At 35.6% G+C, this 27,530-nt stretch overlaps 2 protein-coding genes across 7 annotated transcripts; one reads left to right on the forward strand and one right to left on the reverse strand.

Moving 5' to 3' along the window:
* Nucleotides 1-133: 133 nt before the first annotated feature.
* LOC128209371 (golgin subfamily A member 5-like) lies at nucleotides 134-27,529 on the reverse strand. 2 transcript variants are annotated; one of them, XM_052913391.1, is made up of 16 exons: nucleotides 27,449-27,529; nucleotides 25,410-25,927; nucleotides 24,623-24,685; nucleotides 23,779-24,006; nucleotides 23,328-23,547; nucleotides 22,156-22,279; nucleotides 21,902-21,998; nucleotides 19,735-19,841; nucleotides 6,756-6,923; nucleotides 4,900-5,028; nucleotides 4,568-4,666; nucleotides 4,263-4,412; nucleotides 3,793-3,868; nucleotides 2,317-2,413; nucleotides 1,932-1,995; nucleotides 134-1,123 (listed from the first exon to the last, which is right to left on the reverse strand). In XM_052913391.1, exons 2-16 carry the CDS (start codon nucleotides 25,912-25,914, stop codon nucleotides 1,019-1,021), a joined length of 2,232 nt encoding a protein of 743 aa, XP_052769351.1. In that variant the 5' UTR covers nucleotides 25,915-25,927; nucleotides 27,449-27,529; the 3' UTR covers nucleotides 134-1,018. The 2 variants fall into 2 exon arrangements, with proteins under 2 accessions (XP_052769351.1, XP_052769352.1); XM_052913392.1 differs by lacking the exon at nucleotides 24,623-24,685.
* Nucleotides 10,051-17,817, forward strand: LOC128209372 (uncharacterized). 5 transcript variants are annotated; one of them, XR_008256984.1, is made up of 6 exons: nucleotides 10,113-10,188; nucleotides 10,323-10,374; nucleotides 10,571-15,954; nucleotides 16,224-16,410; nucleotides 16,634-16,772; nucleotides 17,023-17,817. XR_008256984.1 is itself a non-coding variant. In XM_052913393.1 (6 exons), exons 3-6 carry the CDS (start codon nucleotides 15,853-15,855, stop codon nucleotides 17,138-17,140), a joined length of 546 nt encoding a protein of 181 aa, XP_052769353.1. In that variant the 5' UTR covers nucleotides 10,150-10,374; nucleotides 10,571-10,782; nucleotides 15,464-15,852; the 3' UTR covers nucleotides 17,141-17,817. The 5 variants fall into 5 exon arrangements, 1 of the variants encoding a protein (XP_052769353.1); XM_052913393.1 differs by having other exon boundaries at nucleotides 10,150-10,374; nucleotides 10,571-10,782; nucleotides 15,464-15,954; XR_008256985.1 differs by lacking the exon at nucleotides 10,323-10,374 and having other exon boundaries at nucleotides 10,051-10,188.
* Nucleotide 27,530: the final 1 nt, after the last annotated feature.

Consider the following 27,530-nt stretch of genomic DNA (forward strand, 5'->3'; position numbering starts at 1 on the left):
AAGCAAGATGTCCAAGCAAGCCCAACTACTCTGTCTTGATCATCTGTCAAGTCATGTCCCTTTAATTATAGGGTTGACATGGCCATGAGTTGATTGCTGGTATTGCTTGGTTTTACCAAGGAAAGAGAACAGAGCCATTTCACACCTTTTATTTCTCCATTATTATGTACAATGTACATTACTCATCAACCAGCATAAGATATGTACAATTTAACAAGTGGGTGATATAATATTAATATATTTATAAAAATATAACAGTCAATAACATACAACAGAGTGCATAATAATCCATGTTTTATGGTTACAAGAGACAAACAATAATGGACACTTCTACAAGAGCATGCACAGTGAAGTTAAGTGTAACATAAATTCATATTTAACCCAATAAAGAAATGCAGACCACTCTATCATCGGGACACTAGATCCTACTTTCAACAACTACCAAGAAAATAATAAATAGAGAATATGTTTTGTGAATATTGTATGCAATAATATAACAATTACTCAGTAGAATTGACACTCATTCAAATAAGAACTCATTCAATTAAAGAAGTGAAAAAAACACCTTCAAACAAAAACTCAAACATAAGAAAGGCATAGCATTTTATTTGTTTACAAAATATTTATGAGAATGCATTGGTCAACAATTTCTAGTTGACAAAACTTAAAAAGTTTCATGTTGGTCCATAACATCTATCACAGCTGTTCATGGCCAAAACAGACAAACAAAACCGCACCACCAAAACAATTTATGACAACTACTTAGGCTAAACAATAGACATGACACAATTTAAGTAATGTCTACTTACTTTTGACTGCACTTTTCTAGCACATATAATTATTGGCAGAAAGAAACATTTTCTATAGGAATCGTGTGCACATATAGAAGCTTAACTAGATACCCAGAATCTGATACTGGTAGGGGAAACTAGAAGGTCATTAAGACTGTTTCCATTGTTTTGCCAGTATTTCATATGAATCATAATATTCCACAACCCCCAAACAGAGCCTCAGCTATTCAGTTGGTCCCTGCTGGGGCCTCAGGCATGACGGATATGGTTGGCCCGTGGATCTCGGGCTGGTACGTCAACAACACAAACGTCACCCAGAGGTGCAGCACAGCCTGGAAATATAACAAATGTATATTTATAAAGGGGAAATGGTGATTCACTTTTTTTAACCCAACCCAAAGATGCTTACGTAACTGATAAAAATATCAAACTAACTAGTTATCGACTCTTATTATGCTGAAAACATTTTATTAAACATAAACTCAACATATTAAAGCTGCACTCTCACAGATTTACCATTTTTACAACTTTTTTATTTTTTGTCTTGGAAAGAGCAGATTTTTGCGTAAATATCTGCAAATCAATGATATATAAGATTGCTGACTAAAAATAAGATCATAGATTTTCATATTTCCGTTCGAAAATTAATGTTTTATGGCTTAAACCGTTACTAACGGTTTAAGAAAATGCATAAAACATTAATTTTTTAACTTAGATATAAAAATGTGTGATCAAATTTTTTGTTAGCAGTCCTTTATAACTGGTTTCAATGGATTTTTGCAAATATCGTCTCGTTCCAAGACAAAAAAATAAAAAAGTTGTCAAAAGGTTCAATCTGTGAGAGTGCAGCTTTAAAGTCATGTCAGACAAAACTGAAATCATAAACAGAAAAAGCAATAGTAACCAACAACAAATTTTAGTCATAGCCCAAAAAGTGTACAGCGATAGAATGCCAATGGGCAATTTTTATCCGTTAACCATAAGCCTTATGATAAGGCATTATTCAATTATTGACGAAACTTCATTTGAAACATGTGTACTAGATTTCATGTGAATATCTTGAACGGGCTTGGGTTAGAGAACATACACTATTTAACATTGAGTAGGTTAAATACAAACAAAACATTACCCGGTACTTACCATGTAAACTATCACAAACACTCTTGCTATTGGGTATCTCCTCAGGAAAACTCCCAGCCTGATACTGGAAAACAATGAACAGAATGGGAACTAATGTCAGAATGAAATAATATGGCGGACAATCATATACAAGGTATTTCATATCATCAAAATCATGAAAATCTAAGCTTAAAAAATATTTCATCTATCATTTTTTAATTTGTAACTGTTATTAATTTTATTTTATGCATAAAGGTTAATGTACACATTATATGATGAAGAAAACAACAGAGAAACGGAAGCAGTGCAAGGTAACATGGTTAACGTTATCAAAAAGTACAGCCAAACGGATTTGGCCACAAGTTTGTCCACCAAAACTATTATACTGGTTGGCTAGTCGAACTACCTAAATCTGTCGATGGTGTTGGCTGCTCGCTTCATTTTCCTGGTGACATCAGAATCTGTGTGTGTCTCTCTCATAAACATTGGCAATCTGTGTCTCACTATATAACAACACAATAAAGCTTATCAAATATAAATAAAACTGCACATAATCTGTTAGTTCTAAATGTTTTACTCAAAATCTACCGAATGATCTTTCATTGAATGCTTTAGGTACTTTTCATTTTTATTAACTATTTTCAATGGCATAGTTTATTTACAAGTGTAAACCAAACTAGATCTACCACAGAAGTGTTGAATACCCCCAGATGCCACCTAGACACAGGAATGGCTAGATTCAGGCCATTTTTTACCAAATCAAATGCCAAAACTATTGTAAAAGGAAGTGAAATGTCAAAGAAATCGCAAGTGCAACTGCCCATTCGGCCCAACATTTTAAGTTTCATGAGCGTAGGTTGGAGGTACATATGAGACAAGATCTTTCAATGACACCATGTGACTTGATGTGACATGATGAACACAACTCCTAAATAATCATCTAGGGGTATAATAATATGTTTGATGTAAACTACAAATCGGCAGATATGGTGTACATTGAAGTTCATGCTTTTCTTGTGTTTTACAAAAATATAAGGAAAAAGTATGAAATGCAGCTCCCACTACACCAAAAACAAATATTTTATTTGTTGATTCATAACCAAGCTGCTAAAAATTGTGAATGGACAATTTACTACAATTGTTAAGCCATGTGCATAATGCTTTTATTAAAGGAAAACAAAGCCAGATTTGAAAAAATAATTAATGTTCCCCTCCTACAACCCAGGAACATTTACTGGGAAGTGAGGATCAGTTGATCTGAAGATAGTTTTCTTTTTTTACTAAAAATACAGATATGTTATTAATTTTTTCTATATTAGTTGTTCAAACTGATATTTAAATATTTTACTTTTAGCCATAAAATTATGTCAGGCCAATTTTTTGGGTCAGTCACAGAAAGAGAAACATCTAATATTTTATTTTAGGCACAAACTCTATTGTTTAACAGTCAAAATAAAAGGCTATTGTTGGAAGCAATGTTTGCTCCCTGGCACATTTCATTTTTTTTTTAAACCATCTATATTTGAGCCAAAGGAGTTGGTTGTGGACAGAAGCACAACATTTTTATTAAGAAAGTAAAAGGGGGAGATGATTCAGCAATGACTGAATCTATGAAATTACATAGAAGTTTTAAAGTTATTCTCCAGACAAGGGTGTGATGGTCATCCAGAGGGAGAGACAAAGTGGTGACTATATGCCCTCCTTTTGAGTAGAATAACCATATGACTTTGTAAAAAAAGTCCAACATACATTTTACAAGTTAAGCAAGTTCACTTGCAAGTATGCAGATATTTTAACTTATCAGACAAACCAGAACTGTCATTTAACAATCAGCTGAGACTGATAAATATGATACAATCCCAAATACATGTTGTTCACTAACCTTCTTCCTCCTCATGTACAGGGATCACTGTGGTGTTTGACCGCACTGATGATGCCTGTACATCCTGGTACTGCTGCTGTGAACAGCCAATACATTACAATGTTAGCTTCACACACACTAGATTTGTATTATTAAGCATCACTACAGTTCTGGTACAAAGATTATGATTCTTTCATTTCAATTTTATTTAAGGGTCATACTAATAAGTTAACAATTACTATGGCCAAAGCGAACTTGCAATACAACTCTCTTTATGTCAACTATCATATTGACCACATAAACCCGGATTAATGTTGATTAGTGTTTAAGATTTAACTTTCAATATTTTGTTTTATTACATTGACTTTTCCCAAACCTATTTTTAATTAAGTGGGTAGCAGATATTTTGTTAATAACTGGATTCCTCAAAGAAATGGATATGCACATCTATGTAAAGTCAGTTAATCTTAACGACATCATATCCAGGGTACCTGTAATCTCTCAAGCTGGAGGCCAAGGGAGTTTTTCTCTGTGGAAAGGGCCTCAACCATCGTTTGTTTGTGTATGAGGCTCTCCGTGAGGTCGCGTACACGAGACTCCAGCTCTACCTCTGACTGCGAGCTAGCAGATTTTTTTGATAGCTGAAGGACGTAAAACAAGTAATTGAAACAGAATAATTTGAAATTCCATATGCTTTGAAATGTTGAACAACTCAATGATGAAATTGAACGATTCCAGCTTTCCTATGTAGACATAAGTTCTATTTTCTTATTCTCGAGGAATCCTTTGTTCATACCTGAGTCCTTAGTCTTTCAGTCTCTTTTTCTCGGTCATCTATTTGTGACTGGAATGAGGTCTTCTGTTTGTTGATTTCTTCGATTGCATATTGCAGCTCCTGACAAATAAAACTGTTGAGTTACTAAGCGTTCCGTGTTTTAATACATTTTCAATTTTCTAGAATGTGTATAAACATTTGAATGTTTCATTGACAACAAAATACCTTAAAAATTATTCAAGTTTACATTATAAAATGAACGGTAACATTTATCATTTTTTGGAAGTCGCACCGAAAGCAAAGTATGATCAATTCCTGCTCTAAAATAAGACCACATTTTAGCCATCTCAGACCTTTTTGTGTTTGAGTAGTTCCTGCTCTGCCTCCTCCCGTCGACGTTTCTCCTCTGCCATGCTCTCCTCAAGGGAGGTAATCTCATCTCTCGCTGTCTCAGTCTCCTGCTGAATCTGGGCCTCGAGGTCCTGTACAGAGTTGAATTGATCAGATAACTTTAACACCAACAAGCACATACATTTCATGATACATGAGCTTCAAACAATGAGATAATTGTTGTCATAACACAAGAAAGAACATTGCAAACAGTACTCAATGATTGGTGTTGTTATTCCAGTCAATAAAGGAGCTTAGGTTGACTATCATTAAAACAATTGTTATTCACCTTACTTGTTAATACACATGAGCATATTGCCATCGGTATAATGTGTACTTAGTTTCATGTGAATACCTTGAACAGTTGTTAAGTTATCGCCATGGTTAAAGTTCTTGCACAACGTCGATGACCCTGATGACACCATAATTACAATATGGTACCTTGACATATTTCCCAAAGAACAGATGAGCTAGAAACACATGTAACTATAACTTTAGTTTTACTAGAGTTTCATAGGAAATGGTGATATAAAAAGTTGCTACTAAAGAAAAGAAAGTTAATATTCAACTAGAAATGAATCCAACACACAGATACCCTACTACCAGCATGTAAAAAAAAGCTAGGGCAATTATTTTGCCAACTGTTGATAAATGTGCATCAAATTTACCAATTTGCAAAAATTTCACAAGCTGTTAAACCTTATAGTAATGTTTGATGAGTTTTGCCCCAATACATTTTAGTTAAAACAAGTAAAAACCTTTTTTTCTATTTTAGTTAAGTTACCCTAATCTCGACATAAAATTCCATGCATTATATGCTATAATTTATAACCGAGTCAAGGGCCACAACTCTACTGTTACTGGGTGCAGGCCCAAGAACAATCTCAGGTGCAAAACTTCACACGCTGGTCAACATTCCGGTATTTTTCCCAATCTTCAGAAAAAAATACCAATAAAAAAAAAAAAATGTTTTTTTTTAGAAAGTCTTTTTATCTGTATTGGTTCATTTGCAACATCCTAATAAGTCATGTAATGTAAAGTTTTTTAAATAATAGATCTCGGAAATCATTGATTTTCATCACATTCAGAGATCACTATGAAATATTATCTGTCATGATTTATTGCAATAGATATTTACACCCCAAGGATTGATATTTCAGCCATTTTGGGTCCTTTAAAGGGAAAATAAACTAATATTAAATCATTTCCTAATTCGCAGGAGACTACACAGCTTTTTCTTTTAACTGTAAAATTTCCCAATTTCGGCATTTTCACGATGCAAAATTTCCCAAAATGTCCAGGGTCTTTTTCCCAAAACGGGCAGAAAAAGCCCTGAATCTGCATTTATTGGGTGTAGCAACACACAAAGCTCTAGGTGCATAACTGCATGCTGGGTAACACTTCTGTTAAAAATGTTTGTGTCTGGCTCACATATATCTATAAGATATGCTCCATAGTCAATTTCTACTTAAGTTAAAGACCATAACTCTAAATTTACTTAAATCACACAATCCGCTGATGAACAACTTCACATGATGTTTGACATGCCTGTAAAGTTTCATCACACTTGTGACTTTGAGAGGCAATGATGGACAAAGTCAGACCTACATGCCACCCCCACCCAATGAAAGAGTGGTGGCATAAATTGAAGACTTTAGAATCTATTTTCGAATACTAACATTGTTAGATAGACCTAGAGTGAAAATCCTATTATGTTCAAGCCTACATTATCACAGACCACCTACAGTTATTTCCATCCTGAGGTTCTCTCAGACCACCTACAGTTATTTCCATCCTGAGGTTCTCTCAGACCACCTACAGTTATTTCCATCCTGAGGTTCTCTATATTCATCCTGGCTTGCTGTATTTCCTCCCTGAACATGTCACGCTCCTGTTTAACCGTATCATACTCCAGACTTGACACGCCCGCCGCCTCTCCTGATGCACCAGACCCCTCCCGAAGGCTTGCTATCAACCGCTCTTTTGACTAGAAAAGTTGAAATATACAAAACATTTATAGAATAATATCATAAGATTTTGTACACTAAGAAAGCTGTATCTTAGTGTTTTTTATATTGTTTGACAAGAAAACAGCCCACATATTATACATTTCATATTGACAGAACATATATACCCTTGTTAATTAAAGGCTGTGTTCTTTGCGAAATGATTAATTTCTTCGAAGGACAAAATATTAATGAGCGTATATGTGTTGGGCATATTCTAGGGGATGACATTAAATTTGAAGAAGAACAATGGTTAAAGCTTCACACCAAGTTTCTGTAACTTTGTTAATTAAAGGACAGTTACACATGAATGACGAGTGAAGCTCATTTGAGATATTATGAGAATTGAGAGAGCAGTTAAAATGTGAAAAATCAAGGGGAATAAATCCAGAGATAATAAAATTCCTGCAAATCACAAATTCCATCATTTGGGGATTTGTGATTTGCACTGCTTTCATTCAGAGAAGATTTTGATTTTCAGTTTTGTTGTTTGTGGACTAAACAATGGCAATCTTCTAGATATCATTGGTATTTGATAAACAAAACACCAAAATGCAATATACAAAATATCACCCTGTTTTCAAGTATACTGATATTATTAGAAATGACAGTCATAACTAGTCATTTTACTATACTAGAAAACAGGGCGATACATTATGTGTTAAAACTTAAACACAACTGATGTTGGTGCAAAGCCGGTCACAGGTCAGACTATTCACTGATGACTGTCTTCTATATAGATAGATCACATCTGAACAACACCATATTATGGACCTCTACAGAAACACCTCCAGCCAATTGAGACTTGGGGGAAACTTTGGGCATGAGGTTCATCACCAAAAAGTGTTACATTCCTACTTCAAACTGCAAATCTTCTCATTTCTATACTTAATGTTGACATAATTATATTGAAATGAGTTGAAGAAAACCCATTTTTGAAATAATCATTTTTAAAATCTCAAATGTTCACCTCACATAAAACAAGTGCAGTTGTAAGACAGCAAGCTCGACAATGCCAATAATGATGTAATATATGCCTGTCAAAAGCAATAAAAAAATCAAATTAAAAAGTAAACAAGAGATGCGATGTGACAAAACTGGATTCAGTTTCAACTGCTTTCTTTTAATTTTTGTTACAGTGACCTTGATCCTAGGGGCCCCAATCACAATCCCATGGAAGTCCTCCATAAACTCTTCCTACATATCAAGTTTGGTCACAGTATGTCAACCATAACTAAATTTGTCCAGTTCAAAACAGTAATCTATTTTAGTAACAGTGACCTTGACCCTAGGGGGTCAAAATCCAATCCAATGAAAGCTCTCCATAAACTTGTCCTATATACCAAGTTGGGTCACGCTATGTCAACCCTTACTTAAGTTATTTAGTACTAACAATATTTCTATTTTTAGCATCAGTGACCTAGACCTAGACCATAACTCTCGGGGCCTAAAACACAATCTTATGAAAGGTCTCTATAAACTCAAGTTTGGTTGCAATATGTTGACCCTTACTTGAGTTAATCAATACCAACCACTTTTCTCTTAAAAGAAGCATTGACCTTGACCTTGATCCTAAAAGCCTCAAAAGGTCTCCATAAACTCTTCATATATACAGTACCAAGTTTGGTCACTATATGTCAAACCTAGCTAAAATTATTCGAAACATAAGATGACTTTGACGCTGCCCTCCCACCAGCCAACCCGAACAATGATGCAAGTCATTCTAATTACTGGTTTTCCCTTTGTGAAAACCTGATTAAGAATATAAAAATGTGCCTGTCAAAAAATGTAAAAAAAAAGTCAGTCAGGGGCCATAACTTGCATTAAGGATACCGTAATATGGTATTATTTAACCTCATTGTGTGATGGTCCTGAACAACTGTGTGAAGTATTTACCATTTAGTCAATTGAATGAAGGATATAGAAGTTAATAATAAACTTGCCCTATGACTTTAACCTAAGTTCCATAGTCAATCAGAGGCCATAATTTGTATACAGGATAATCTGGAGTTATCAAACCTCATTATGTGATTGCCCTGAACTACTGTGTTAGGTATTAAGTGAATTGAATGAAGGGTATTGGAGTTATAAGTAAAAATCCCAACTTGCCCTAAACCTTGAATCAGAAGTTGACGCCGGAGTGAGTAGTAAAGCCCTTCTTATTCTTCAGGTAGTCAAGCTAAAAACTAACCAAAAAGGCAAATTCAAACATGGATCTACTAAAAAAAAACTTGAAGAACTGCTCATGCAATTACAGAAAAACAGCATAGTTACTATCTGGGACCCATGTCTCCAAGGTGACATAGACAATCTTAAATGCTTCCAGAGACAAGATTCCTTACTAATGACCTCATAAGCAGGGGCGCAGTCTGTCTAACATAGTCGCTTGAAAAAGAGGAATTATCTCCAATCCAAGAATGCCATAGAGTGAACAACTTGATCTTTTTCTACAAGTTGGTCTAGGGACTGGTGCTGGCCATAAAAACTAGTGACAGGTTACTGGCTAAAACATTAAACAAACAAGAGACTTGTAAAACACTCTGAGCAGATACACCCTGATTAATAAGACAATTTCATGTCAATTCATGCTCTTTTTTAGTGAAAACTGAGGAAGATTGGAACCATCTGGAAAATGGTCTGAACACTTCAAAAAAAAAGAGACTAGCGCACTCCTCCTATGCCATTACGTTGTAACTAGCCCTACATTGTGTTGAAGCAAAAAGGCTTTATTGAAAGCCATTCAAAAAAATATCTTGTTTGTGAAACATGCCTTTTCTTATTTTTTCTGCTGTCACATAATATTATTATAAAATGGTTCTTAAACATTTAAAACTTTTAAGCTTTTGTGTATAAATGTCTCTATTTCACTAAATATGTATTCAGTACCCCAATTGCATGTGACAAATTTACATAATGTCATACCAGGAAGATGTGTCTAATAGAGAAGACCCCATCATTTAGGATATTGAAACATGCAATGCACAATAGACTTCACCCAGACATGGTGTAATGTAACAATATCATATTACGCAATCTTTAAGCAAAATATTTTCCACTTCGTTAAACAAAAACATTAAAGGGAATTATCCCTGATATTGGTTTTCAGGCTGTAGGCCACTATGCTTATTTGTGGGTCGGATACATTAACAAGGATATATGCCTTTAAATAAGTGATAGACATGACCCTCTGACTCACTGCAACGGGATTCCCTGTAATGTGAAGTGCAGCATGAACATCATACGCAGGTTTTAACAGAAAATATTTTCATATTATAAGCTCTGCTTTCGTTCTAATCTGTTTCAATATATCATATATATAACAGAATTTTTGTACAATCTGAAAAATGGAATTAAGCAAAAATGTACAACTTTTTTTAAAGTTTCTCTGGAACTGAAGAATATAAGCCGCTCATCATAAAAAAATTTCCTCAGGTAAGACAATATAAAATTTGAATATTACTTTCACAATCATAATTTCTATGAAAATTGGATATTGTTTTTGTCCTGTGTGACATTTGCATGGACTGCAATTTTTATTCTTGGAATGTATTCTGTGCTTTTTAATTAAGGTCCCCCTCTTCCAAAACCTGTTTTAATGTTATGTAATCTTACCATTATTATTTGACAGCATGGACAGTGATCAAGAGGAGCAGTATGCTAAATCCCTCAGACTGTCCAGGGTGCTCGAGGATATTGGGATCAACAGAAAGATGGTCGAACTGAGGAGACAAACTTGGTTGGTGAATGAGACACATTATACAGTCCACAGTACTATCTTCGAAAATATAAAAAGAGATTATTTCCACTTTGGAAGCCAAAGCGAAGGAACGACGACATTAGGTATGAATTCAGATATTGATCTTTTATGTTGTACACAGTTTCCTGTTCTTCTTGACTCAGCTGAAAGGCAAACTAGTCCAAGTGGTTACCTCCTGGTGCTAAAGAATAAACAATCCCCACCCCAACACTGCAACCTCCAACTACTGGGGGACGCCATTCGTCAAATGCTAGCAATTTGGGACAAGTTAAGCTTTCCAAGAAATGGTGGACGTGAATAAAGATGGCAGAGCGCTCCTTAATATTTTACAGTCATACGAAAAAAAAATGGGGAGATATTTTTATCAAAAAGGGTCCATCAATTACACCCATAAATAAGAATTTTGATATGGTGAATGGTTTTCATTGCGCACAGTTACCCATGGAATGTCAGTTTCTGTTCAACAGACCACGGCCAGGACACTATCCAAGACCTGAGATACTGTCAAAGGCAAGCAAGAAAGGAGTATTTCTGCTTCCACAAGGACATGCTGAAAGTAGTTACCCACAACTGGAGTGGAGATTCTCTACCTCACATATGGAAAGACTCCTAATGTTTGACTTGAATATTGATCAGATAAAGGTCTACACAGTCCTTAAAATATTAAGGAAAATATATTTCAATCCTGATTTTGAGGACAGGTTAAGCACATTCCACTTTAAAACAGCCTTATTGTTCACATTGGAGACCTATCCATCCTCGATCTGGAAAAAGATGAACTTGCTACAGTGTGTCATCTACTGTCTTACCACACTAAGGCGCTGGTGTAGAATTGCCTACTGTCCACATTACACAATCTCTGATGTGAACTTGTTTCTGGGAAAACTAAGCAAGTTTGAGATGGACCGTATCACGTCAATGTTATCAGACATGATAGAAAATCTTCCAGTTTATGTGGTCAAAATTGAGATGGATGATATTGGAAAGAGAATCTTAGAATTACCAGTAACTGGAATCAAGCTGTCACAGCCGCAAACAAAACCAAGATACAGTGACAGTACACTAGGCATTTGGCAAATATGTTTCAAAATATTTTGTGCAATTATTTTTCGATTACTTGCGGTGATTGAAACAAACGAAACTGTTAAGGGACTGTTGGAGAAATTTGCTTCTTTGGTAACAAAATACACAAGATTAATGCAAAATGACAATGCATCCTTCAGAGATGCATATGGTTTCATGGTAAAGTTAATCAGTAGTACCTCAGCTTCTGTCGAGAGTTCCATGCTTATTGAAACAAACCAACCAATCAGCCAAGAAATATACAGCCGGTACCAAGCAAATCTGGATTCAGATCGGACTTCAAGCAGACTGAAGTTTGCGTCCATGTTGTACTGTACTGGCCAGTATGAGAAGGCAGCCGCAATGTTGGATCACACTGAAGGGCCGCTGCATCCAGATGTGTTGCAGTTGTGTCCAGGTACAATACAGTTTAAACCTACAGATAACTTCTTATGCAAAGCCCTCGACCAGCCTGTTTCAGAAGTTCTGAGATCATCAGTGGCTTTGAGTGTATTTTTTCTCCGCCAGGAACTGAACTGCGTGCCTAAACATTTAGTTTACGAAATGTACAGAACATTCACACATGCAGACGATTTACATAACAAGAAAAAGGATCATCACTTAACAAACAAAGCCAACATTGACTCCATTCCCTTCCTCTTCTACCTGCAGTATCTCACTTACAGACAGCTTGGGAAACATGAAAAAAAGAATGCAGCAAAAGTGAAACTCTTTCTACTCTTCTTACATAGCCAAAATAGTAATGCTTATGTCTACACGGAGACATCACTGCATATGCTTGGACACTGCATGGAATTAGAAGGCTGTCTAGACTTGGCTTGGGGGTTATATTCAAAATCTCTTAAGGCCATGCCCAACAACAATGCAGCCATCTGGCACATGGCCATTATGTTGAACAAAAAAGTCAACCAATGATTGTTTTCTACAAAAAAATAGCTTGGAATTGACCATTCAGTCATGACACCTTAACAATCCTCCAAAATAGCACATTAAGAGGGAAATATTAAGCTCCAGTATAATGTTTACTGTATGAGTTCAAAACACATAATTATGTCCAATATTTTTTTTCAAAAGGTGAATACATGTGCTTTCCAATTGAGACAGTGTAAACACTAAATGTTTTCAATGCAATTTGAAATGAAAATGATGGTTTACATATTTTATCTCATGCTTTTCAGAGGTTTAATTTAGGATGGAATTGCGAGGTTGATGTCATTATTTAGGTATGAACACAATGGGCTGGTCATAGTGTGTTGAGTCCGAAGGACTCCACGCTTACTTTGACCAGCCAAATTGTGTTCATATCCCAGATAATGACATCAACCCTGCAATTCATTCCTTATATTTACACCAATAGTTCATTATTTCATTCAAGAATTGTTAAAACAAGAGCCGTCGTAAGACAGCGCGCTCGACTACGCCGCTTTGACTTAGAATACAATAATGATGTTATAATACCAAGTTTGGTCTCTTTATGTCAAACCTAACTAAAATTATTCGATACATAAAGTGACTTTGATGCAGCCCTCCCACCAGCCCGCCCAATCAATTACGCAAATAACTTGATTTCCCATTATGAAAATGTGGTTAAGAATATACAAATATGCCTTTCAAAGGAAATTAAAAAAAATAAAAAAAAATTCAAGGGCCATAATTTGTACCGTAAATGACTGGGTATAAGATGATAGGGGGTATTAGACGCAGGGAAAAAAATATGTGAAAAGTCCGAGAAAAAAACTTTTAATCTATGTTTTTGGTTAAAAGACGCATAGAAAAATGTCAAAATCGTCTGGCATTTTCGGCCACCATGTTTGTTGACAGTGACAATGGCGATGGTTATCTTTAAAACCATACAACCATACTGTTGAGAATGAAAAGTTAAGCTATACAAAAACCTTATATTGTACGGGTTTGTTCTCAAAATGTCAACACCTACAGAAAAGAATAAAGAACGTGACAAAGTGCAAAAAACAAGACCATTATCGCAACAGTTTGTAGTATTGGTATGTTAAACAGGTTAAAGGCAGTAAAGTTTTTCGCACCTTATCATACAACTGACAAAAAATATTTTGACAGTGCCCAACTTTGCTTTTTTATATGCAAGTTTGATTATTGTTCAATTCAATTTATTATTCAAAATAATATTGAATAACTTGAAGTTATAAACGTCTTACGATATACCGTATCCCGATCTTCAACTGCCGTTTTAACCCGTATATACTCGATCAATATGACGCGAGTAACATCCCATTCTACATAAATCTAAACAAACTCTCGGCTTGAAATTGACCTCAGAAAAAAGTTCAAAAAATTGTTATTGGGTATTATACGCAGGCATTTTTTTGCATCGAAATCTGAGGGAAAAAAAACGTCTAATACCCAGTCATTTACGGTATTTAGGCTTAAAACGGAGTTATGTTTCTTGTTGTAAGATGGTCGTAAATAATTTTAAATTTTATTAAGTGCATTTAATGAACGGTATAGAAGTTTTTTATTAAAATCCCAACTTGCCTAAAACTTTAACCTAAGTCAATCAGGGGCCATAATTTGTATTAAGGATATGGAGTTATGTAACCTCATTGGGTGATGGTCCTGAACAATTGTGTGAAGTATTAAGTCAATTGAATGAAGGGTATAGAAGTTATTAAACAATATCCAAACCTGCCCTAAAACTTTAACCTAAGTTCCTTAGTCAATCAGGGGCCATAAGTTGTATAAAAGATCATATGGAGTTATCTAACCTCATTATGTGATGGCTCTGAACATCTGTGTGAAGTATTAAGTCAAATGAATGAATGGTATTGGAGTTTTAAGTGAAAATCCCAACTTGCCCTAAAACTTTAACCTGCCCTAAAACTTTAACCTAAGTCAATCAGGGGCCATAACTTGTATTTAGGAAAATATGGAGTTATGTAACCTCATTGTGTGATGGTCCTGAACAACTGTAAGAAGTATTAAGTCAATTGAACAAAGGATATAGAAGTTATTAATAAATATTCCAACTTGCCCTAAGACTTTAACCTAAGTTCCATAGTCAATCAGGGGCCATAATCTGTGTAAAGAGTAGTATAGCCCACCTATTCTTCGAATAGTCGAGCTAAAAATACTTCATTTCATTTAAGAAAACCCTTAAGTAATCCTTTCTTACCCATTCTGTAAATAGAACGACCCAACTGTAACCGGAAATACTTTTTCAAATGACGTCATAATAACGTGGGAAAAGATCAGCCACTTGAAATCACTTTTAAAAGTAAACATTTATGGCAACAATACTTTAAAATATAATAAATCAACACTTTCTTAAATAATGATTTATATTCTATACAAACAATAACAAGATCAATAGTTTTCATGTATTTCGTAATGCGATGAATTGCGATCCAAACATATCCAAATATGTTGCTTTCATCGATTGATAAATTGCCGAAAGGCAGTTCATTTAAGTAATGGAAGTTGAGGTATAAATATTGAAAAATATTGCTGACCCACTTAAGAAATATAAATTTTATAATCATTTAATTGTACTGATTAAGTGATTTTCATTGGATCAAACGTGGTCACATGACCAACGATAAATTGCCCTGTTGACTCAAAGGCGGAGCCTTAAACACGTCTTGACTTGAGTGAATTGTCTCATGTGCGATTCTGGTACAAAACTGTTCCGTCATAACTTTTCTTCAGTGTACTCTAAAATTGCGTCTGGCAAGGTTTTGCTCACAGAGCAGTAAAAACAGCAAATCCCAATAAAGAAGGATGCTGCAAAACCAACTGGGGAACCAAAACTGCTGTAGTATGCTTAAAAGACTACTTGCGTAGTAAAAATGTGCCACACATATTTGAAGAGCTGCCCTCTGATGATTTGAACCACTTGATCAGTGGCTTTTATTTAGAAGCAAGAAACAAGAACAGTGAACTATTCAAAAAGTCAGCGCTTGTAAGCATACAGGCACAGATTACAGCGTCATCTAAAACATTTAAAAATTAAAAAGGTGAACATTTTGAAAGAAGAGGATTTTAAAATCTCAAATAATGTGTTTAAATCTGAGGCTAAAGAACTGAAGAGACAGGGCATGTCAGCCGTAGAGCACCACCAAGCAATCACAGATGACAACTTACAGCAGGTGTATGAGTTTGTTACCAGCCAAGATTCAGCTAAACATTTGCAGTATAAGGTACTTTTTCGTTTTTCACATTGTGTGTACGACAACTTAACAAACATGACAATACATGTAGTGATTAAATGTATGGCAGTTTCATTAAAACATTACATGACACATTCTTTTGCAAAGTTAATATTCAGAAAAATTTAATTCCCCATCCACTACTACCATAATATATATCTAATAAAATCAAAATATCAGAAGTGTTCTATTTTCCTATTGTACTTTATGTAGATAAGCAATTTGCTAAAGAAACACTCATTTTTGGAATCTTATTGAAGGTGTTCCTGAACATTATGCTATCCTTTGGAAGAAGAGGGTGGGAAAATCTTGCGGGGTTAAGAGGGATGGATTTCGCAGTGACCAGAGATGATAATGAAATCATGTATGTTTACCTGACAAGAGACTTCCAGACGAAAAACCACCAAGACAACAAATCATCTGATGGACACATGTTTCAAATAAAAGGTATTCTTAATGCTGTAATTTGATACTAGGTACAAATGTTACTCATAAATGCCAGTTATGATTTTTATTTGTTTCATCAACTTTATATCAGCAAATCGCAATTGGGAATTATATTATTGGGAATGTCAAAGTGTTTCGTAAAATCTTCCACAAGTGAAAATGCATTCTACCTGTGTGTATTATCCTCACTTTTTTGTTCAAAATAGGTTCTAATAACTTTCAGACAGTCACAGATTTCCATTGAAGCCATTAGTCAAATACATGAGGCATCTCAAGCCAATATGTCAAGCATTTTTCCAAGTTCCCAGACCAGAGCCAATTGAGAACATCTTCTACAACAATGTGCATCCAGGAAACAACAAGTAAGAGCATGTTTTATATGAAATTGTACAATTTTAGATGTCCAATATTATAACATAAAGACTAGTTTACGTTATAGCCTTTTGGTGTGCCTGTTTTTGTACCATGTTATTCCTTATTTAAATTTACAACTAATAAAATAATGAATTGCATTAATTAATAAAAATAAAATTAATTTTGAATGATATGATTATAATATCATGTAATTTTCACAATGCTACATGTAACATATATTTATGAGTTATATTCCAGACTGGGAAACTTTGTGAGAACTATCAGTGAGGAGGCAGGACTGTCCAAAATCTACACCAACCACTGTCTTCGTGCTACAACGGTTCACATCTTAGATAAAGCCCAGATTCCATCTTGACATATTATGACAGTTACAGGCCACAAAAGTGAATCATCATTAAAGACATACTCCAGTTAAACAAGCACAGCAAAAAGGAAACTCATGTCGGAAACAAAAAGTGCAAAAACATAAGCAAGTGATCAGGAAACTACCCCTAATATAGAAAGTGTATACCTAGAACAACTCCAACTATTGACAGCTTCCCAGTCTATGGCTTTGATGGAGGAAATAGAATCTTTCTACCACGACCAGGAAAATGTTAATGCTTTGATTAAAACAGTGGACTGCTCATCTCTAAAAGATATGTCTTTAAACAACAAAGTTGCATCCGTTTCAATTACAACATCTCATGAACACTTCATATAAGAAACCATAGGGGGCAGAAACAAAGTATCTTTATTTATTATAGCCTATAATTTATGTATGTAAGAAACTGTTAAATAGGACAAAGTCTATGATTGTTGTTTTGTGAATTATTGCTCCGTTTTGTTTGAAAAAATGTATCTTGATACATTTGTGATAGTTATACCAAGTAAAATGTAAATTTTATGTTCAATTGTTGATAGTAATGTTTTTTTAATAATTTGCACATATGTGATAATTGTATACTGTTTTGTTCAGGCGAGATTAATCATGATATATCTGTTTTAGTTCTATGTTTATGCTGAAACCAATGATAAATTCTTAAAAATTTACTCTTGGTTTATGTTACTAATCTAAGACTGTGGATTTTAATAATACAGTGGAAACTCACTAAACCGGATCTCCACAAAACCGGAATCCTCGGGATACCGGACTTTTTTTCAGAGTCCCTGTTTTCGCCTTCTATTTTCAATGTAAAATAATCCCTACAAAACCGGAACCTCGGAATTCCGGATACCGAACAAAAAATCGAGAAAATTTGTTAGTTGTCAACGTAATTTTACCTCAAAAAACCGGACATATATTTGTTCAAACATGTCAAAATGATTTTGTGTATTAGGAATTTGCGAATCGCGTGTCACTTTGTCACTTTGTTTTGACAGCCGGTGCGTCGTTCAATATTGCACCTGTGATGTTGTGTTAACTCGATAATCGATAATGATGATTGCGCTGTGGATTGACTGCCGCGCAATAATCAAACGATAATCAAACTTGTGAAAAGAAAATTGATTGAAACATTAATTTGTTTGTTGCAGAAATAAAGAACTAGAAACGGTTATTAAGTGATCATTTTGGAGGGTTGTTTTATCTAAAGACTTCTATGATTGAATCAAATTAGAGCGTTGCGTTAATTAAACTATCAAACATACTTAACAAACATTAAATTACGCGAGTTGTTTTATTTTAAGACTTGGAAAAAAGATGATTGTAAAAACGCAGAAATGTTTAATTATGTTTATCACTTGTCATGTCTCAACCTCCGTCTAAACGTCGACTTCCCTTTAAAGGTTAATATTTTTAGTAAACTTACTCCGTACATCAAATCCTCACTAAACCGGAATCCTCACTAAACCGGAAATTTTGCTCAGTCCGGACCTTGTCCGGTTTAGTGAGTTTCCACTGTATAACGATTGTTGCACTTCAGTTTCGTTCGATATGGTGATTTATCGACCTCAATGAAGTGCAATAATTGTATAATGTTCACTCTGTCAATTATATATCACACTGAAAGAAACAATTATCCTCCATATAATAAATAACAAGAAATGCTGCCATGCGACAAAAGCAGGTTTTCAATAATTTACTGGAGAACTTCAACCTTCGTTGTGAGATTCAGTTTAACTGTTTTCTCAATTTTTAGAAACAGTGACCTTGACCCTTGAGGCCTAAGTGTAAACCAATGAAAGTCCTCCATAAACTCTTCCTACATACCAAGTTTGGTCACAATATGTTGACCCTAACTTAATTCAGTACCAACTGTTTTTCTATTTTTAGTTACAGTGACCTTGACTTTGACCCTGGGGGCCCCAAATGCAATCAAATAAGAGGTCTCTTAATATACCAAGTTTCACTTTGTGAAAACCTGGCTAAAAATTATAAACATACTACTTTGTCCTCAAAATAAAAGCAACTCCACGGACAAATATACTTTCCCTTTCAGACAGAATAAACAACTATTATATCATTTGTTGTAAACACTGACTTGAAGTGACCATGACTCTTCCAACCCAAAATCAGTCTCAACCTACATCTGCTAATATTTCAGCTCTCTATTTTCTTAATTTTATTTGGTCTGATGTTAATTCTCTGAGCTAAATGCCAAGTTATTTAATTTGTTTTCATAAAGTTTTAGAAAATATGACAAAAATGCTGTTCAGAAAGTTTAATTTTAGCTCAAGACTGTTAAATATTTCTTTTGTTTTGAATAAAAGTTATTATAGTTATGATTTTGAATACACATATAAACTTTACATATTTGGCAGTTGAAATATAATATTACTTCATTTAAAAACAATTCCTAATTTTTTCCACAAAATTCATAATTGTCAAGTTCTTCACAGCCTGACACAATGTGCCCTTTTCTCCTTTAGCACCCTGTCCCCCTTCTGCAGCACCCTGTCCCTCTTCTGTAGCACACTGTCCTTTTTAAATACTTGCTTAAACTACAGAAAGTTACGTGTTATTAATACCTGTAATATTCTGGTGGCCTTCTCCTTGTACTCTGACAGCTCTCGTTTAGCAGAGTCCAGGCTGGTCCTTAGTGTCTTCAGCTGGCTTGTTAACTCTACGACACGACCTACAACAACAACAACAGTAGTGGTGAGAATTAATAAGGTTAAAGATCAAACTTAATATGATAAAACTATTAAGGACAAAGAACTACAATGTATCATAAACAAGAGATGTTTGCCAAACATTATGCCCCCACCCACTATGACCATTCAAAGTGTGAGGACAGTAGGTATAGTTTTTAATCATGTTCAAATGTTGACTGACATTTGCAGATAAAATGTATCCTCTAAGCAGCAGGGAATAAGTAAATATGACAAAATTTTAATGATGAATATGAGTTATGACCATGACCTTTGACTCTATGACCTCAAAATCCATAGGAGTCATCATCTGGTCACCCAGAACCTAAATGTCAAGTTTGAGGGCCATGGGTGCAGGCATTGTCAAGTTATCACACAGACAAGCTTTTTGCGTTCAATGTCACTGTGGCCTTGACCACTGACCCGATGACCCCTATGATCAAAAGGGGTCATCTACAGGTCAGGCTCAACCCCCAAGTCAAGTTTGAGGGCCATGGGTCAAGGCATTGTTGAGAAATCACTGGGAGAAGCTTTGTTGACCTTGACCTTTGGCCCAATGAACCCCAAAATCAATACTTGTCATCTACTGGTCAGGCCCTACCTCCATGTCAAGTTTGATGACCATAGGTCCAGGAATTGTGGAGTTTGCCTTCAAAGTCACTGTGACCTTGACCTTTGACCTAAAATCAATAGGGGTCATCTACTGGTCAGGCCCAACCTTCAGGTCAAGTTTGATGACCATATCAAGGAATTGTTTAGTTATCACTCAGACAAGCTTTAATCTACCGACGGACCGACCGACCCACCAACATGTGCAAAGCAATATACCCCTCTCCTTCGATGGGAGGCATAAATATTCAATTAAGTATTAAAATTTATTTCATGAATTCCCGTGATAAATTGCCAGTCAATAAGCTGGACATTCAACATAAAAATGCTACCAAAACGAATTGTCAATCCTGATATTGTTGATTCTACTTGCATTGAATAATAAAGAGTAATGAAAGAACTTTGATCTCGGCCATATACATTTAATTGTAAAAATAAATGACTGACATTTCGAAGTCATTGACCATTGATGTTGATCTGGTCAAATAAGAGTGTGGCAATGAAATAAACAATTACATCGTCACAGTGTGTGTTCATGCAATTTAAATGTCAGTTTTACACCAAATTGAAGACAAGAGCAATGGAAATGTTCTTTCATGATGCTAAAGAAGAGCACATGAAGCAAATTCCAATGCTGGTTTGTTGTTGTTTTTTAATTGAAAAAGCTGAATAACTTGATAATTATTAATGTCAAAGTTATAGGCCTTGATAAACATGTGCGTTTGTCTCTGGCAACAAGTGTACCAAGTTTCATTTGATCTGTTAAAGGTTATGTCTAAGGTTAAAAAACATCACAAAAATGCTGGCTAGGCTTTGACAATACCTCAACTTTTTTTTCGATAAACTGATAAGCTAAAAATCTAGTATTTATAACAATCATTAAACATCACAAATTCTATATTGTTATTTGTTGAGAAAAATGACAGTTATCCAGTGGATATTGAATAAAAATATACTGCAAAAATACCAACAGAAATCAATTTAGGTGGATGTACAAGTATTATGAAATGTATTGCCTTTAAAATTAATTACATTCGCTAACTAGAAAATTGAATGCAGAAGTAAATAGTAACTGGTCAATGCCACAAAGGATTCTGGTAAGACAAAAATTATGGTTTTACAGTTCAGTGCATCTGGGACCCCGGTTGAACACTAGTATAATCATCTATCATGTAATATGCTGATGATTAAAACCATGCAAAGCAATAGCAGTAAAACCTCAAATAGATCATGACAATCCACGCACATACGCAGAGATTCCACTTTACGAAATATGCTGCTGATTTCACGCTGGCGGAAAATACAAAAATAAAAGTAATTCATAACTTTTATTTTAATTTAAATATTTAGTAAAATTGACCCAGCAATCCCATAAACAGAATGTAAAAATAATAGCCTTATAGGATTACTGTAATACACATCCTGGCACACATACTTTTCTCATCAGTGTATTTTTTCTCAGCTACTGTGAGGGCCTCGGTGAAACTCCTTTGTTCATCCTCCAACCGAATCTGCCTGTCTGACACCTCTTGCTGGGAGAAAAATAACCCTCATAGAGTACACAGAATAGCAAGTCATCTAAGAAATACATTTTTTGACAGATGTATGAATTTTTTGGAATGAATCTGAAGATTAACAAAACATGACAACTGCGAAAAGAATGAGCCACGTAATGCCTTTTGGTCATACCCGTGTCATCTTGTTGGCTTCCTGTTCCCTGTGTAAAGCGGCTTCCACTTCTGTCAGTTTCTGTCTCAGAGAATCCAGGGCCTGGCCGTGCATCCCGCTGGAGTCGGTGTGATCCTGCAGGATCCTGTAGGGGGAATATCATACAGTGTAAGTAAAGCAAGTTGATGAGTTATACCCAAATAAGCCTGCAGACCTTCAAGTCGGTGAATTTTATCTCAGCAAGTGGAGGGCCTGGCCATGCATCCCGCTGGAGTCGGTGTGATCCTGCAGGATCCTGTAGGGGGAATATCATACAGTGTAAGTAAAGCAAGTTGATGAGTTATACCCAAATAAGCCTGCAGACCATCAAGTTGGTGAATTTTATCTCAGCAAGTGGACTGCCTGGCCGTGCATCCCGCTCGGCTGGAGTCTCTGTGATCCTGCAGGATCCTATAGGGGGAATATCATACAGTGTAAGTAAAGAGAATCCATATGTTATACCCTAATAATCCTTTCACTTTGGTGCATTATATCACAGTGAGCGGAGTGTCTGGCTGTGCATCCCACTAGTTACAATGCATCTGCAGGATCATGGGGGTGAAATGAATACAATGAGACTAAAGAGAGGCCCCAAGTTATACTCATATATTCCTGCAGACCTTCACTCCAGTGAGTTTTAATTTCAGTGAGTGGAGTGCCTGGCTGAGCATCCCGCTAGAGTCACTGTGCTCCTGCAGTATCATGGGGGTGGATTATATTCAATGTAAACAGTATAAATAAATATGAGCAAGAGCAAGGAAGATGCTATTTAAAGACTTGTATCTGTCAGTGTGTTATGCGTTCCACTCTTTAGCATTAATGGAGTTATTTTTTTAAAGAATACATAAAATTTCAGTAGCGAATCTAATAATAATAAATACTTCCATGAATGATAAAGGAGATATCTAGAACAAACTAGCTTCTACAGTATGTCACACAAACAATAAATTAAACATTTTTTTGCACTTTGTTCCATGTACAACTAAATGTGTTGAAGTATTGCTTATATATGGACAGCTAACACTTCCGTTGTTAGTTACAAAAATATTTTTTTGTCTTGCTCACACACATGCATACTATGAATCAAGCAGTGAGATATATTTTCAAAACATTTTAACAACTATTACTTAATACTTCACATCTGAACAACAAACCTGCTTTTCTCTGACTTGAGCTGCACCAAGGACTTCTGCCTTGCCTCTGTTTCCCTGTCAGCCTCCTCCAGGCGTACACGAAGCACGGCCAGCTGAGAGTCCTTGGCACGAAGCGCCTCTTCCAGGTCTGACTCCAGACCCTGCAGCTCCCGCACCTGACCCTCGGCACGTGATGTGGCGCGCTGCTGGTCCTGAAGCCTCTCACGAAGGCGAGTCAAATCTGGAGAAATATTTACGCACATGAAATATATGAAAAAAAGCTAAGTCAGAACTCTTTCATCTGAACTTCCACATACAATGTTGACAATGACAGGTCAAGCACTACTGGTCCTGCAGCCTCTCGTGAAAGCGTGTCAAGTATGGTGATAATTCTACAGACAATAAAAAAATCGCAATAGAATATTATCAAATATATGTCTGCCATTCTTTACAGGGGACCCAAAAAGCTAACCTCTTTCTGAGTCCTTGGCTCTCTGCACAAGTGCTGCCATCTCCTCATTTAGCGAGGCCACCTCACTCTTCAGCAGCCTGTTTTCTAGGTCTATTGAAGATGTAGACATTACATCTCGTGACTCAAGCTCCTGGTTGCCATGGACACTGTTGCTAGGAGACTGGTCCTGCATGGCATCCTCCAGGGCGGCCATGTCCATGTTATCTGGACTGTGCCGACTGTCTGTGCCTACAAGAAAAAAACTCACTCTTATAATGTATTGATGGGATTTTATTATATATGTATGACACAGAAAATAGTCTTGTACATTGCATTATGACTATGCCTTTCATTATCTGACATTTAAACTCTCTGACACGTATGTTAGATTCTGTTTCACCTACGTTCCACCTACCTTTTCATCAAATCATTCAACTTTTAGGCCTTTTATTTGTATTTTAATTTGGTACTAGTTGTTAATGTTGACTTGTGACTTCTGGTCTTACCAATTATAAATGTTGTCAGTCCCTTGTAAGTACTTGTAATTTGATACAATCATTTAGTCTAAATTTTGGACAATAAAACATGTACCAACTTAGTTAAAGCAAACAAGTGCACAGCAGGGTAATAAACAAATTCAACACCAAGCAATTTTTATTCAGAATTAAAATGCTGATGCAAAGGCTTTGAGTAATGTTTATTGCAGGAATGTGGAGGGAGAACAATGAATGCATGACTTACAGTAATATGTTTTGCATCACTCACCAGTCACCACAAACCAAATTTGTTCTCAGTCAGAATGAAGCAGGGTATTGGGTAATATGAGAACTGGCTTTAAGAGGTTTCTCTAGGTATAGATTCTTACCATCAACATTTTCTTTGTAGTCAATGACCTGATTACCTTCTGGGTCATTTGAGGCATCTGGTTCTGTTCATACAATGAATCGGACATATAGTCAGATTATAATGATTTGTATATTTTCAAATTAAAATGCTTAAAATGAACATTATCACTACAATATGGGCTGTACATGTATAATCAGACTAAAGTGCATCTACAGCAAATCATTAAACAACAGTCACTACATTAATAGTCTCTGTAAAACAGAGTACATGTATCTTATACTACCAGGTAACATGCAAAAAATACCATAAAATTCAATGTGTAAAACAAAACTTTAAGAAGCAAATTACAAAAAAAAATAAAGGCAGAAAACTTAATTAATATATCCCTTATAACAAATATCTTTAAAAGATGTGAAAATATAAATCAAAGATGTTTCTCAGCAACAAAAAGAATAAATCATATACAATATGTAGACTAGATGATAACTGTTTGTTTCAGTGTAAGATGGTAATATATTTTGACTAGTGATCGCCTAAAGTTATATTTCTTGCATGGTGTCGCCACGAGTGAAATATTCACTTCATTTCGGAAATGAGGTCGTTGAAATTTTGTCCAAGCCCTGTACGGGCTGAAGTGTAATTTGGACGTGAGGGGCTAAAATGTCAAAACAGTGAACAATATAAAATTGATGATTTCACAGTTTGAAACAGTGAAATATCAATTTTATTTCACTAATAAATGTCTGGAAAGCATATAAAAAATAATATCATCTGCAGGAGAAATCCCTGTAACTAAAAATACCCACCCGGCATTTCAACATGGACCATTGAAGAGCCACTGGTGGAGGAGGATGATGGAAGGTTTTCACTTCGACCTCCCTTATTGGATATCACAGAGGATGCACTTGACTGCCGTGAATGTCTAGTACTGCTTGCTGGCGTGCTCTTACGACGCTCAGCAGGCTCTGGACTATTCAAAAATTCAAATAAGGCTTCATCTTTGTCCATCTTCTTTTTTGTAGCAGTTGGGTCAGATTTTGCCTTTTGGGCAATGAAATCAGTATTAGCAGATGCACTTTGGTCTTCTTGTTTATATTCAAACTTTGAAGGGACATTTTGTGATGGTGTTATGCTGCTGGGTTTCTGATTCAGGTAAGGTGTGTGGTCAGTGAGATCCTTAGGGGCTGTTTCTGCTGTGGGGTATTTAGATTGATTTTGTCCTGGAGTTTCATGCAAAACTTTGGCTGCTGTTTGATCAAGGCTGTTCAGAAAGTTCTCAGCCTTTCCGGTGATGCCAGACAACCACGCCATTCTATTCCTTTACCTGAAACAAAGGTATGATTCTTTCTGTGGCTAAATGCATGTATTTGAAACATTTCATTAATGAGCCCTATTAATACCACATACATGAACTTCTGTATGGCATACCTAGACAATTATTATATCATTGAATAACATGAACAGAATAGTTTAAAACTATGGATGACTTCTTTCAAAATTGCTTTTTTGATTTACAGATTTAAGACTGTAGCAACAGAAAAATTATCTAGGTGTATATTTTAAGAAAAGCAAATTTCCTGAAAACAACCAATCATGAAAGATTTTCCCATAATGAATTGAGATATTTCATATTACGGCTTAAACCACTTTGGAAAAAAATCCCAGACATCTTATAGGGTGCTATTTTAATATCATTTGCTTTAAAGACATTCATTTTGGACTGTTGACAATTTACCGATTGAACTAAAATTTGTGTTATACCAATTTGGTGGACATGATTGACAATCAAAAGCACCTATTAGTTTTAATACACATCAAAAGTTTAAGAGAACAGGCGTAATAATTGGTAAGCTTGAGAATAGTCCATAAAAACAGCCGCTTCAGAGTCTTTGATAATTTTTGTCCATATCCCACTTGTTGTTTCCCTAGACAAGAATGACACAGCATGCTAGATAGTTCCAAAATGTTGACAGAAGCCAATCTAAATAAATAAGTGTTTCATGAAACACTAGTGTTATAAGAGAAAGGTGAAAGGTGTTAGCTTAAAATGATTGATGTGTAATGCACCAGTCAATTGTAACCACAGCCCCCCATGGTCCAGGAAATAACGGGAACTTTAACTTTAGGCCCAGCCCAGCCTGGGTAAAATCTCCACCCTGTGGAAACAAACTGCTGGTAAAATCCCCGCCAAATGCCCCCGCACCCCTGGTAAGGCCCATTCCCCGCTATTTTTTGCACAAAGACAAAACCACTTCATTCACCCAGCACTGCAGGGCCACCTGGAAGGATTAAAACATGTCCCATTTCCCCGGCTATCCCCGATATACCTCCAGAACTGGAGGGGCCGTGGTTACAATTGACTGGTGCATAACTTTTGGGTTTTTATTTAACAATGCAGTGTTAAATATTGTGGAGTTACAGTCAAAGAATATATTTTAGATTGGTATGAATCAGTCAATTTGTGGCGTTAATATAATGAATATCCAAATGTTAGAAATGTTCCCTAAATGCAAATTATTGTGGCTAACTGGAGGATAGAAAGAAGATTGCAGGATATTAAAAACGGATATTCTATGATATTCGCTATACAGTTTAACATCATTTTTTTTTTAAATTGCAGGTGTGTTACGTACTCAATCATAAGGGGGTTTATTTTGCCGCTCATTGTATGACTGATAATGCTTCTGCGACATATCTTTATCCGAATGAGTCGTCCGAAAAATACTCTATATAATAAATACACTGTACGGCAGCACACAACAAAACTATTGGACTTGAATTTACTTAAATGGCAAGAATAAAAATAGTTTGTGATAAAAATGACCGTAAATGCAAACATACTTACATTCGTCGGGACTATTTAGAGATTTTGTGATGTGACAAGTAAACAAGAAAAAGTCCGTGTCTGACAGATGCTTGTTCGCGCA

Source organism: Mya arenaria, chromosome 11 (genome assembly GCF_026914265.1).
Source record: "Mya arenaria isolate MELC-2E11 chromosome 11, ASM2691426v1".
In the NCBI taxonomy this organism is placed as follows: Eukaryota; Metazoa; Mollusca; class Bivalvia; order Myida; family Myidae; genus Mya; species Mya arenaria.

Coding starts and splice junctions, on each gene's coding strand:
- LOC128209372 (XM_052913393.1), top strand. CDS start 15,853: ATGTCAGCCGTAGAGCACCACCAAGCAATCACAGATGACAACTTACAG. Junction 15,955..16,223: donor CTAAACATTTGCAGTATAAG/GTACTTTTTCGT, acceptor ATCTTATTGAAG/GTGTTCCTGAACATTATGCT. Junction 16,773..17,022: donor GTGCATCCAGGAAACAACAA/GTAAGAGCATGT, acceptor GTTATATTCCAG/ACTGGGAAACTTTGTGAGAA.
- LOC128209371 (XM_052913391.1), bottom strand. CDS start 25,914: ATGGCGTGGTTGTCTGGCATCACCGGAAAGGCTGAGAACTTTCTGAAC. Junction 4,413..4,567: donor CTGAAAGACTAAGGACTCAG/GTATGAACAAAG, acceptor TACGTCCTTCAG/CTATCAAAAAAATCTGCTAG. Junction 3,869..4,262: donor TCCAGCTTGAGAGATTACAG/GTACCCTGGATA, acceptor GGCTGTTCACAG/CAGCAGTACCAGGATGTACA.